The sequence below is a fragment of the Copadichromis virginalis genome, linkage group LG20, assembly GCF_057382275.1.
Source record: "Copadichromis virginalis isolate Kocher_CV1m ecotype Utaka linkage group LG20, C_Virginalis_male_GT1.1, whole genome shotgun sequence".
Classification (NCBI taxonomy): domain Eukaryota; kingdom Metazoa; phylum Chordata; class Actinopteri; order Cichliformes; family Cichlidae; genus Copadichromis; species Copadichromis virginalis.
Window position 1 is genome coordinate 14,509,805 of NC_140637.1, and position 14,529 is coordinate 14,524,333.

The 14,529-nt window shown below is 43.6% G+C and overlaps 2 protein-coding genes across 2 annotated transcripts; one reads left to right on the forward strand and one right to left on the reverse strand.

Moving 5' to 3' along the window:
• Nucleotides 1-7,736: 7,736 nt before the first annotated feature.
• LOC146684468 (uncharacterized) lies at nucleotides 7,737-9,211 on the forward strand. Its single transcript, XM_085444633.1, has 2 exons — nucleotides 7,737-8,278; nucleotides 8,443-9,211. Exons 1-2 carry the CDS (start codon nucleotides 7,884-7,886, stop codon nucleotides 9,209-9,211), a joined length of 1,164 nt encoding a protein of 387 aa, XP_085300759.1. The 5' UTR covers nucleotides 7,737-7,883.
• Nucleotides 9,212-10,019: 808 nt separating this feature from the next.
• Nucleotides 10,020-11,083, reverse strand: LOC146684469 (G2/M phase-specific E3 ubiquitin-protein ligase-like). The gene is made up of 3 exons (XM_085444634.1): nucleotides 10,995-11,083; nucleotides 10,491-10,705; nucleotides 10,020-10,354 (listed from the first exon to the last, which is right to left on the reverse strand). The coding sequence occupies exons 1-3, from the start codon at nucleotides 11,081-11,083 to the stop codon at nucleotides 10,098-10,100; spliced, it is 561 nt and encodes a 186-aa protein (XP_085300760.1). The 3' UTR covers nucleotides 10,020-10,097.
• Nucleotides 11,084-14,529: the final 3,446 nt, after the last annotated feature.

The following is a 14,529-nucleotide window of genomic DNA, read 5'->3' on the forward strand; positions in this document are numbered from 1 at the left end:
ACGGGCAATACCTACAACCACGATTACCGACACTAACAAGCTGATCTGCAATACGGCAGCAGTGATCAGTGAGATGCTTGGCTACAAGTTGAACAGCGACAAGGGGCAGTACCCTCCATGGAGAAGGAGGCTAGAGGGCAAGATCAAAGTAGCACGGAGGGAGGTTAGCCAACTAACGGAGTTGCAGAAAGGTGCGACAAATAAGGTGCCTAAGAAATACAGCAAGCTGTCCATACCTGAGGCCTTGGAAACTGCCAAGCAAAGACTCACAGCCTTGGCCAGCCGCTTGAGGAGGTACACCAGAGAGATAGAAGGCAGGAGAATAAACCAGCTGTTCTCCACAGAACCAGCAAAGGTGTACTCTCAGTGGCAAGGGAACAATAAGAGAACAGCACCACCAAGGCTGGAGACGGAGCAATACTGGAAGAGCATATGGGAGAAGGATGCAACCCATAACGGCAATGCTCAGTGGCTAGAGGATCTGAGGGCAGACCACAGCGACCTCCCTGAACAGGGTCCAGTAACCATCACAGTGGCAGATATCCAAGAAAGGGTCTCCAGTATGAAGAGTTGGACAGCACCAGGGCCCGACATGGTTCACGCCTACTGGCTGAAGAAGCTGACTGCACTCCACGAGCGTCTGGCAGCACAAATGAACCAGCTGCTAGTTAACGAGAGACACCTGGAATGGCTAACTGAAGGCCGGACGGTCCTGATCCCCAAGGACCCCAAGAAGGGACCGGTCCCCTCCAACTACCGACCAATAACCTGCCTCAGTACTACATGGAAGCTCCTGTCAGGCATCATATCGGCTAAGATGAACAGGCACATGGGTCAATACATGAGCGGGACACAGAAAGGAATTGGCAAGAATACCAGAGGCGCAAAACACCAGCTACTGGTAGACAGAACAATCAGCCGAGACTGCAAGACCAGACTGACCAACCTGTGCACTGCCTGGATTGATTACAAGAAGGCCTATGACTCAGTGCCCCACAGCTGGATACTGGAATGCCTAGAATTGTACAAGATCAATGGGACCCTAAGAGCCTTCATCAGGAACTCAATGGGGATGTGGCGTACAACACTAGAGGCCAACTCCAAGCCCATAGCACAAGTCACCATCAAGTGCGGGGATTCTACCAAGGAGATGCTCTGTCCCCACTGCTGTTCTGCATAGGCCTGAACCCCCTCAGTGAGATCATTAACAAGACTGGCTACGGATACCGACTACGGAACGGAGCAGTTGTCAGCCACCTCCTGTACATGGATGACATCAAGCTGTATGCCAAGAGTGAACGAGACATCGATTCACTGATCCACACTACCAGGCTATACAGCAATGACATTGGAATGTCGTTCGGACTGGAGAAGTGTAGTCGGATGGTATCAAAGAGAGGGAAGGTAGTCAGAACTGAGGGGATTGAACTACCAGAAGGCAACATTGCAGACATAGAGGACAGTTACAAGTACCTGGGGATCCCGCAGGCAAATGGGAACCATGAAGAGGCCGCTAGAAAGGCTGCAACCACCAAGTACCTGCAGAGGGTCAGGCAAGTCCTGAGGAGTCAGCTGAATGGTAAGAACAAGATCCGGGCCATCAACACGTATGCCCTGCCCGTGATCAGGTACCCTGCTGGGGTAATAGGCTGGCCAAAGGAGGAGATAGAAGCCACTGACATAAAGACAAGAAAGCTCCTTACCATGCATGGAGGGTTTCACCCCAAGTCCAGCACCCTGAGGCTGTACGCTAAGCGGAAGGAAGGGGGCCGGGGACTGGTGAGTGTCAGCACCACAGTCCAGGATGAGACAAGGAACATCCAAGAATACATTGGGAAGATGGCCCCAACTGACCGAGTGCTCAGTGAATACCTCAGGCAGCAGAAACCCAAGAAAGAGGAGGGAAACGAGGAACCATCATGGAAGGACAGGCCCCTGCACGGTATGTACCACCGGCAGATAGAGGAGGTGGCTGATATCCAGAAATCCTACCAATGGCTGGATAAAGCTGGACTGAAAGACAGCACAGAGGCACTAATCATGGCAGCACAAGAACAAGCTCTGAGTACAAGATCCATAGAGGCTGGGGTCTATCACACCAGGCAAGACCCCAGGTGCAGGCTGTGTAAAGATGCCCCAGAGACAATCCAGCACATAACAGCAGGGTGCAAGATGCTAGTAGGCAAGGCATACATGGAACGCCATAACCAAGTGGCCGGCATAGTGTACAGGAACATCTGTGCCGAGTATAACCTGGAAGTCCCGAGGTCAAAATGGGAGATGCCCCCAAGGGTGGTGGAGAATGACCGAGCTAAGATCCTGTGGGACTTCCAGATACAGACGGACAAAATGGTGGTGGCTAACCAACCGGACATAGTGGTGGTAGACAAACAGAAGAAGACGGCCGTAGTGATCGATGTAGCGGTTCCGAATGACAGCAATATCAGGAAGAAGGAACACGAGAAGCTGGAGAAATACCAAGGGCTCAGAGAAGAGCTCGAGAGGATGTGGAGGGTGAAGGTAATGGTGGTCCCCGTGGTAATCGGAGCACTAGGTGCGGTGACTCCCAAGCTAGGCGAGTGGCTCCAGCAGATCCCGGGAATAACATCGGAGATCTCTGTCCAGAAGAGCGCAGTCCTGGGAACAGCTAAGATACTGCGCAGGACCCTCAAGCTCCCAGGCCTCTGGTAGAGGACCCGAGCTTGAAGGATAAACCGCCCGCAGGGGCGTGCTGGGTGTTTTATATCTTTTTCCCTATGTTAATACTGCCCACATGTATATAGCGCTGCAGAACTGTACCCCCCCAGCATGTTTACACTGAGTAGGAGATGCTCTGTATCTCATTGTACAACTGTATAGTGACAATAAAGGCATTCTATTCTATTCTATTCTATTCTATTCTATTCCATTGTTCACCTGTAGTTTGAATACTGGACATTTCCCTCTTTAAATCATAAGAACTGTCACTATACAGAGATGTGCTTCTGAATGTGGACGATGTGTCTTCTGATTTTGTAATGCAATTTTGCTTGTGTTGAGTGATGTAAACAACCAATCGATCTACATGCTTCAAACGTCAAAATGTAACATTTGATTTTTTATGACACAGCAATGGCGACTGTTCCCACCTCCTGCTCTTTTTAACTTAATGCGATCTCTCCGTTTTTGTATTTTGGACATGATTTTGGAGTCCACCTTCGCAGTAGCGATTGACCGCAAAATAAAGCTACCAGAAATGTACAACCCTACATCCGGTCTTAAAACAAGAAATTAGCATTTTCTCGTGCACAGGGTCTATAACCGTTACATTTTCCACGTATAAACAGGAAGCTAGATTAGCCAAAGTGCCATTTCACCACGCTTTCCTACCTACTCTGTCAGTCCATTAGTTTGTGCAATATAAAATGGAAATGGAGACACAGTTATGAGAGAGGAAGCAGTGTGAGGATTGGATTGGGCAGGGGGTGTAACTGAGGAGCACAGTGTGAGGAATACCACATACCAATGCACAGAAAAATGATGAGATATGAGCAGCAGGTATACTGAGAGGGGATCTGTATAACCTAACTTTTTTCAAAACTCGTCATCCTTACAGAACACCTACATAATCATCTCTGGAGAGCAAAAGTTCGGTGTCCCCTTAGTAGATTTGGTTGGGGAGGAAGACTTGTAATTAGGGATGCACCGATACCGGTATCGGGTATCAGCCTCGATACCACATTTTCTAAAGTACTAGTACTCGTTAAAAGTCCCCCGATACCGAGGACCGATACCACGGTCTGAGACCTGTCTATGTTTGAGCGGCATATAAGGGGTTAATCACAGGCGCCGAGTGCCCGCCCCGGCTGCTGCTCAGAGCGGGGAGAAAGCGAGGCGAGACATATCAGCTGTGTGGAACTATTTCAAAGTGAACGAAGACGCGAAAACATAGGCGGACTGCAAATTGTGCTCAGCGAAATTGTCCAGAGGAGGCTCTAAAGGTAGCGCATTTAACACAAGCAATTTACGCTTATTAGCACAGAGGAGCATAGCTGATGCTATAGCAGTGGGACGGAAAATAGTTGGGCATTTTAAACATTCCGCCTTAGCCTACTCCCGCCTCGAGGACATTCAGGGACAGCTCAACCAGCCAATAAAGAGACTGCAGCAGGACGTACAGACGCGCTGGAACAGCACGTATTACATGCTCCAGTCCCTCATTGAGCAAAAGCGAGTGCACGAACTCCCTGACTATCTCACCGCTCACCAATGGGCTCTTATGGAGACGACTGTTGCTATCCTCGCCCCCTTTGAGGAACTAACTAAAAAAAGTGAGCAGCTACGGCGCACTAGTCTCTGATGTCATCCCAGCTGTGACTGTGCTAGTGAGACTTCTAAACAGAAACAGAGGAACAAATTTAAAATTAAATTTTGGTTTTTTTATAATTATTTATTCTGTAATATGTTGCATACAACATGCTTTTCATTTTAAATAAATGTTCTTAATTCCAAACTAGTCCCTTGTTTGTTTGTTTTTTGTTAAATTATAGGACTAAAGCTGTTACCTGCAAATTTAAATCATGTTTTTATTAAGTACTCAGTATCGGTATCAACGAGTACTGAAATGCAAGTACTCGTACTCGTACTCGTTTCCAAAAAAGTGGTATCGGTGCATCCCTACTTGTAATCATTGCCATTGTCAAACAAGTAATTAACCAAAGAGAATACCTCAGTTCATTGTATGTATGAAACTGAACAACAGCTCAAGAGGTCTGCAAGGTAATTTCATATCACTAACCCAGCCACTTATACTGGCTGAGAAACACCTACTCGTGTTCTAAAGAGACATATTTATAGGTATTTACCCATTTGTAAATCTGTTTAACATTTTCTGAAATATATTACATCCTGTAAGAGCAACTATGGATTTCTGCACTCTGAGTGAAAACCAGCACAAAACACCTTTTTATCTCTCCTGGTTGCAAGAACTTTAATAGCAATAGAAAGCAACATTTGGAAAAAAAGGGGGCATATATTGTTTATAAGAATCAGACGTGAATGTTGAAAATCTAGGTGCATTTAGTATCAGTATTAAACACAATATGTTCTACTAATTATTCCTACTGAAATGAGAAGCTGATCAGCAGTACAACTGACTTTGACAAATTAGTAGAAAACCACAAAAAGTAAAGAAAACAACAGCAACAACAACAAAACCTCTATAACTGCTATGACTGCAGAAGCCCATTTGTCCAGTACATACCTGTGAAAGTACACTTGCTGGCATCTCTGCTAAACAGAAGCCTGGTTCAGTAGGGTAAATAAGGGATCTCGTCTCCTCCGTACTTAATGAGAATGGTGTATCTGTCAGTCATGTCTGGCACATAACGCACCAGGTAGGTCCCATCATGGTTGTAATGGATATTTGCCTTCTTGGGCTCAGGCAAGACATGGGGGAATATTAGAAGAAATATTTAAGCCCCCCCCCCCCCCCCCTTTTTTTTTAACAGCAGCAGATGGAGTACATTTCAACACTATACACTTAAGACTAGGGATGGGTATCGTTTAGGTTTTATCCGATACCGGTGCCAAATCGGTACTTTTGAAACGGTGCCGGTGCTTAAACGGTGCTCGAACCGGTGCTTAAAGAATGGAGAACACAAACTTTGTCCAAAAACCTCTCATGTTCAGCTGTTTTTTTTTTTTTTGTAAAAAGATAACAATGTTAGCCTTTTCTGCAGCTATGGGGCATATATGGTATCACTCTTGGCTGGAAGCAGTGCTTAAACAATGGAAAAAAAACACAAACTTTGTCCAAAAACCTCTCATGTTCAGCTGTTTCCCACTTTTTCTTTGGTCATTTTAGCCTTTTTGTCCAGGGTGAAGGGAGTATCTGCCATCAAACAAGAGGACAGCCGCATGTAGCTATGATGATTTTTGCTAGTTCACCTTACATGCATTAATGTAATAACGTGGTTAGCCTACTCAACGTAAATTACACTCGAACAACATTAAGCGACTCACGCAGAGAAGAACGGCTTCTGCTGCCATCATCATCCTCATCATTTCTGCTACACTGGCAGGGCTAGGGGCCAGGACTCTATTCTTCGTGTTTTTGGGGGATGTTGCTCCGGGTCCGATAACTGGCAACCCCACCCAACGTGCACAGTGTGAGGTCTCGCAGCAAGCTATCAAATACGGCGCATTTCTCGGCTTTTAAAAAAAACGCTATGCGTCGCCAGGTGTTTCATCGGATTCGAGGTGTTACCTCCTTTGACAGTATCACAGTATCAGCTTAAAGCACTTGTTGCAGGCTGCTGAGTTTGCATATTTTGCTGTGAAGTACAGCCAGACTTTTGACCGCTTCGCCTTGGACATTTTTAATCTGTAGCTCTGCTCTAACAGAACGTACGTACCTGGCCCCGCCTACTATCCTCGGAAACGTAAAATGATTGGCTAGAATCTAAAGTGTATCACAGCTCAGGGAAAAAAAAGCACCGAAATAAAGCACCGAAATAAAGCACCGAAATGTGCGCTGCTTTTCGGTCTGGTTACTACCGTTTATGTCAGAACCACACCGGTACCCATCCCTACTTAAGACGCTCTTATCTCACAATTGTATTTCTTAATACTACTAAAATACCATTCAGCACCTGTGATAGGTTGTCCTCTATATGCGATGTTGAGGTTGTACGTGCCAGCCTCATATGGGATGTACTCCACACTGCAGCTGCCATCCTTGTTGTCGGTTCAGGACATTTTGGCCTCAGATGGAAGTTCTATTGGTAGACCAGGGGCAACAGTACCTGCTCCTCTGCACAGGGAAGATGATAGAGTTTTACAATATGAGCAGAAAACAGATTTGTATGAGGGGCCGTACAAGCCAAAATTCATACTTTCACTCTCACATACATATATTCTTCTTTCACTCACATATACTTTCACTCTCACATACATATATTCTTCTTTCACTCACATATACTTTCACTCTCACATACATATATTCTTCTTTCACTCACATATACTTTCACTCTCACATACATATATTCTTCTTTCACACACATATACTTTCACTCTCACATACATATATTCTTCTTTCATGCACATGTATTGTCACTCTCACATACATACATATATTGTCATCTCGCACACCTTTATTCTTATTTCATATCCATGTATATTCACTCTCACATAAATCCATTAATCTTCCTTTCACACACATGTATTCTATTTTTCTTAATGCTACATATTTTTATGCTGACATATATTTATTCTCCTTGCAGGTGCAGCCCTTTCTAGTCATACATATATATACATACCCTTTACCTTTCAACACATATATATTTGTACTCCTATACTCATATATACATACAATCCCAGTGTTTATCCTTTACCCTTGCATACATACACTCTGACATTCACATCTGCATTTCCTAACACAGGAAGTTAATCCTTTAAGCAGGAAGTTATTCTTAAACCAGGAAATGTAATACACTTGGAGAACTTACTTGACATACCCAGACCTAAACCAGAAGAACCAAGCAATGAAGCTGTTCAAAGTCATCCTGCTTTCTTTGCTAGTATTGCAGTTAATTTGTCGAGTAAGTAGTAATGAAAATGACATTAGAACATTTTTAAATAATGTATTAGAATGTTTGGAACAAATTCAAAGAGAAGCTACAGATTCTTTTGTTCGTCAGAGGCTCCATAGAGAACTTGGTGATCACATTCAAACCTCATCTGGAATTTTGTCCATCTCAAGATTTGTTGACGATGCAAGAAATAGAGAAGCAGTGAATACATTACAGTCCTTAAATGGATGGCTATTTTTTTTACTGACTGCTTATGAAACCAGACAAGGAACTACATCTGAGAACAGACTTGTCTTGCTACCTCCACCTCTCATGACTTGCTCTCAAGGTCGACCGCGATACAGCATTTCAAGAGAACAAATATCTCATTTAGTATCTCTTGGAATGAACTGGCAAAGCATTGCAACATGCTTAGGGGTTAGCTCCCGTACTCTGTACAGGCACAGAGAGGACCTTGGCATTGAGCCACTGACTTATGCAACATTATCCGATGAAAACCTGAACAGGGTTGTTAGGGAAATTCTTCAGTATACCACAAATGCAGGTGAACGATATGTGCATGGCAGCTTGAGATCACGTGGGTTACGAATCCAAAGGTGGCGTGTAAGACAAAGTCTACAAGAAATTGACCCCTTTGGACGTTCCCTCAGAAGACGCAATGCAATACGTCGACGACTGTACAGTGTTCCTTTCCCCAATCAGTTATGGTGAGAAAATTCTAACAGAAAAACAGTCCTGATTCTAAGTCTATAGCAAAATGGATTATCTAAAGCAAAATAACTCATTGTTTTATTTACTCAAACGTGTGCATATCCTTGACCATGTCATAGTTTCCCCATACATAACTTATACTTATTTCATTTTTCTATAGGCATATAGATGGAAACCACAAACTTGTGAGATGGAGGATGGTGTTCCATGGCTGTGTGGATGGTTTCAGTAGAACCATCATCTACCTTGCGTGTTTAGATAACAACAGGGCATCAAGTGTTTTGTCACTGTTCATGGTTGGTGTTCAGAACTTTGGAATGCCATCCAGAGTGAGATGTGATCACGGGCTAGAAAACACTGGTGTTGCCCGTTTCATGCTTTACAGGCAAGGACTGAACAGGCATAGTGTTATCACTGGCAGGTCTGTGCATAATCAAAGAATTGAGCGATTATGGGCAGAATTAAATCGAGTGGTCTCATATCATTTTGTTAATCTTTTCAATTTTATGGAGGAGCATGGTGTATTAGATTCACTTAATGAGGTCCATTTATTTTGTCTTCATTATATATATTTGCCACGTATTCAAAGAGCTGCCACAGAATTTCAGAACCAGTGGAATAACCATGGACTTTCAACACAAGGAGGGCAAACCCCTCTTCAGCTGTGGCAAAGGGGCATTATCAACAATGCAGGAATACATAACCCAAATATGAATGGTATTTGTGAAAATGACTTTGGTATTGATGGATGCAGACCACTGCCAGAGCTGGAGACAAACAATAATGTCATTGTTCCATCAATTAACATTTCCATCAGTGACACCATGATGGTTACACTTCAACAGACCTTTGATCCATTTGAAGATGATGGCAATAACGGTATAGATTTATTTTGCAACCTTGTTCGTTTTCTTGAGAGACAATCCTAAAATATCAATAAGGCCTCTGGAGAAATTTCATTTACTGTAATTGTGGTTGTGCAGCTTAAAAAGAATACAGTGCCAAGACTGTTGTTAGTTCAGTATTATTAGAAGTTTAGTCACAGCTTTAAATTTCAAGAATGCTACTATCAACCTTTACATGCATGTTGACAGTTTGTATACAATTTTAAAGAATTTATGAGTTGTATTATGTGAGTCTGTTGAGATTTTACAACCATGTTTTGTTTTAAAACACCTTGTTAAAAGAAAAAATAAATTTGTTCAACCACATTTTGAGGTTTTTGGTCATCACAATCACCAGATGTATTGTCTTGGAACAAGATGACTCAAACTGATAACATTAACATTAATACAGTCAGTAAATACATCAAACATGGATCACTGATCAAATAGAATAGAAGTGTCAGATAAACAATATTGAAGAACACCAGAGAATAAAAGCAACAAACAAGTACAAAGCTAGAAAACAAAAATAATCACAATGCACATACATTAATGCAATGAAAAAATTATTATTGAATTATGTTAGTATATATAACTATTGTATACTTGTAGAATGGTACCCTGACAAGCAAATAGACTTGAAGCAAATGAACATTTGTTAAAAGGTCAATGCAAAAACAGAGCCTCCAATCACAAAATAGGTGGGTGAAATATGAAATATGGCAACATAAAGTAAATTCAGCTTGGTCTCAAGTGTGTTAATTGGTGTTTTAGGTGGAACATTTTGAACATTTTTGGTTTGATTTCTGAGAAAGAAAATGCATTGATATTCAAAACACCCCCCCCCCCCCCTTTAGAATTAGTTAATGATTGACACTCATTAATTTAACTGAGTGCAAAACTCAGATTAGCATACTAACCTGACTAGGAATTACGCTATTCCAAAACCATGTGTATTACCTAATGCAAAGTCCATATTCTCCTGAAAGTCTTTGTAAGAGGTATGAAGTGGTAACTTTAAACAATTGATGCACGTGTTTGCAATGGGTAGTTTAGACATGGCTTGTGCATCAGGCTCTTGGTGAAGAAATTCAATGGACGGTTGTGGAGAGAAGCCAATTGGTGGAACAGTGTTGGCTCCAGTGGCGAAGGCAAGAATTGTCCCCAGCTTCTGTGTTCCGTCTTGATCTAAAGGAAAAGCAATACTGTCAAAAATGGCATTAAAGACAAAAAACACAGCAAGCATTTATACTTTTAACTGATTCAATGAAAAGATGCACCGCATAATAAATTGAACATACAATGCTTAAAACGCTAAATTTACCTTCTGCATCTGTTAGGTAGTCTCTCCAGAAACTAATGACAACTGCTTCAGCATGCCTTTTATTGCTCCCAGCTGGAGAAAGGCGGATGGTAAAGAGGCTGTCAAGAAGGTCAGCTGTAAGCACTGAAGGTGACCAGCATAGAAGGGTGCGAAAACTCTCTGGGTGAGCTTGGATTTTGTCCAGCACCTCAAGTGTCCGTAGTCCATCCTGAAATCTAAATGATAATCAGAATTACCTTTAAAATCACATCAAAAATGAATGGATCCAAGAAGTATAATCTAAAACATATGAATTTATATATACAATAATTTTTACTTCCGATTATTCACATCATCAAAAGTGTATATCCCAAATCATGCATTTTTCATGTGATGCTGTCACCTTTGGAGGCATGGTGTACCTACACATAAAGAAATGTCACACAAAATTCCCAGAATACAAGGCAATCAGCATGGGTTTGAGTTACTTATTGGACAACAATAAATACATACATACATGCATACCTTTCAAATGGACCACGGACTCTGTGTATTACTTGGAACATGATAATGGACTTCAGGAGAATGCACACCCAACATGGTCCTCTGACCATTGACTGTGGAGAGAGTGAGCAGCACCAAGTTCTTGGGTGTGCACATCACAGAGGATCTCTCCTGGACGTACAACACCACAGCACTGGCCAAGAAATCACAGCAGCGTCTCTTCTTTCTCCGCAAACTAAGAAGAGCAGGAGCACCAGCCCCCATCATGCACACTTTCTACAGAGGCACCATCGAGAGCATCCTGTCGAGCTGCATCACTGTGTGGTTTGGAGCCTGCAATGCGTCCTGTCATAGAACCCTCCAACGCATAGTGAGAGCTGCAGAGAGGATCATTGGTGTCTCTCTCCCCTCCCTCCAGGACATTTACAGCACCCGTCTCACTAAAAAAGCCCTTTGCATAGCGGCTGATCCCACGCACCCAATGCAAAGCTTCTTCAAGCTGCTGCCGTCGGGGAGGAGACTGCGGAGTCTCCAGGCCAGGACCAGCAGGCTGAAGGACAGCTTCATCCATCAGGCTGTCAGGAAGCTTAACTCCCTCCCGATTCTGCCCCCTCTCCCCCACGGTCTCACTGAACTCTGTCACACACACTCACACACACACACACTCTCTGACTCACTCACTGGCCTGCACCAGTTACCAGTCACTTTGTGGAGCATTGGACTGCCATTACCTCATAAGACTTTGTGTTACACTATCTCATACCGTACATTACCAAATCTCCATTTGCACTATTTGCCTATTTGCACTACTCTGCCTGGTTTGCACTCAATGTCATTTACCCTTATATTGTATATTGTATAGCTTTCTTGTTATATGTAAAATTGTATTATATTATTTAATTTTTTTTACTTTAAAATATTTTACTTGCATTTTTAATCACTCTTATATTTAAATGTTCATTTTCTATTTTATCTAGGGATTGAGAGTAACGAAGTTTCTATTCTCTGTATGTCCTGTACATGTGGCAGAATTGACAATAAAGTTGACTTTGACTTGACTTTGATAATGTCATGTATAAGCAGATCCTTGTCTTCCAGCCTCCGTAGCGGCCTCAGGCAGCCAGCATTGGCTAAGTATTCCTGAAGTGGCTCAGTTGCTACTATCAGATCTTCAAAGGATTTACACTCTTTAACCTTCAAATAAAAAAATAAAAAATTAATGGGCCCCAATTAATACATGGAGTAGAATGAAATGCACACAATACTAAAACATTATCCAACAACTGACAAATCAGTTTTACCCTTTTAATTTTTTCACGCAGGTCACTATCGGCAACATCTTCTAAAACTGGTTTAGCCAAATCTGGGCCATCAACAAGGCAAGAGAAGAGTGTTGGGGACAGAAAGCCTGCTGGTGGACCACCATGTACAAGGCTTACTGCAATGGCTCTGCCTGCAATGAAGTACCTGTCCTCCCTCATGGCTAGAAATAATGAAAAACATTACATGTCAATAGATGCATGAAAGCGCTTGACAAGAACTTCATAAAAATGATTTTTTTATTGCATTACTCCAGGGATATCAGCCTAAAATCAATACATACCATGTGATGGCCAAACCCGTGGCCACACTCTAAAGTCGGTAACTTTTGTATTTTCATTCTTCATTTGAACATAGTAATACATTTTAGTTTCCAATAACTTCATTGATTGGTTTGGATACATTTGTTCTATTTTTAAGCGCGCACATTTAGTTTACTTATGTATTCATACTACTTCATTTCTTTGCTTTCTGACTAACCTTTGTCTTTTTATTTCTTACCTGCTATCATCCCTGGGAGTTGCCGGACAAAAGATGGTAGCAAGGGTTTGAAACCATTAAATGGAAAGGAAGATAATTGGACCATACCACCACCTCCTGCTGAAGGGGGGAATGTGTGTTTTCTTTACTTTAAAAACAAAGTATCCATCCATCCATCCATCTTCATCCGCTTTGTCCGGGGCCGGGTCGCGGGGCAGCAGCCTAAGCAAAGAGGCCCAGACCTCCCTCTCCCCAGCCACCTCCTCCAGCTTATCCGGGGGAATACCAAGGCGTTCCCAGGCCAGCCGAGAGATATAATCTCTCCAGCGTGTCCTGGGTCTGCCCCGGGGCCTCCTCCCGGTGGGACTTGCCTGGAACACCTCACCCAGGAGGCGCCCAGGGGGCATCCTTGTCAGATGCCCGAACCACCTCAGCTGGCTCCTTTCGATGTGGAGCAGCAGCTGCTCTACTCTGAGCCCCTCCCGGATGGCTGAACTTCTCACCCTATCTCTAAGGGAGAGGCCAGCCACCCTTCGGAGGAAGCTCATTTCTGCCGCTTGTATCCGCGATCTCGTTCTTTCGGTCACTACCCACAGCTCGTGGCCATAGGTGAGGGTAGGGACGTAGATCGACCGGTAAATTGAGAGCTTCGCTTTTACACTCAGCTCCCTCTTCACCACGACGGACCGGTGCAGCGTCCGCATTACTGCAGCTGCAGCCCCAATCCGTCTGTCGATCTCCGGCTCCCTTCTCCCATCACTCGCGAACAAGACCCCGAGATACTTGAACTCCTCCACTTGGGGCAGGAACTCATCCCCGACCCGGAGTGGGCACTCCACCCTTTTCCGGCTGGGAACCATGGCCTCAGATTTGGAGGTGCTGATCCTCATTCCCGCTGCTTCACACTCGGCTGCGAACCGTTCCAGTGCGAGCTGGAGGCCCTCACCCGATGAAGCCAACAGAACCACATCATCTGCAAAAATCAGAGATGAGACTCTGAGGCCACCAAAGCGAAAGCCCTCCGCCACTTGGCTGCGCCTAGAAATCCTGTCCATAAAAATTATGAACAGAACCGGAGACAAAGGGCAGCCCTGGCGGAGCCCATCACCCACCGGGAATGAGTCCGACTTATTGCCGGCAATGCGAACCAAGCTCTTGCAACGGTTGTATAGGGATCGAATGGCCCGTAGCAATGGGCCAGACACCCCATATTCCCGCAACACCTCCCACAGGACACCCCGAGGGACACGGTCGAATGCCTTCTCCAAGTCCACAAAACACATGTAGACTGGTTGGGCAAACTCCCATGCACCCTCAAGCATCCTGGAGAGGATAAAGAGCTGGTCCAGTGTTCCGCGACCAGGACGAAAACCGCAAAAACAAAGTATTTGTATTTAATTACATTTTTGAGTTTAGGGTTTAATGGGGTTTTTGGTTTTCTTCTTTAGTGTTTAGTTTATTAACAAACTAGATTGTACTGCATCGTTTGTGATTTATGATTTAGTTTTGTTTGTTACCCCTCATGTGTCACAATGGTCTGATCAGCCATTATATATACCCTTGTATGTCATTTCATGTTTAGGTCAATTATGTTTGTTTGTGGCAGTCATTTGGTTTGTTAAGTTTGCAGTCTTTGCCTGAGTTCAGTTTTGTGTCTTTGACCTCTTTTATGAGCTCAACATTTATTAGTCTTGTAAATATAATTTTTGGGGGTTAAATAAATGGAAACTATATTTTTCTAATAATTCCTGGGCTC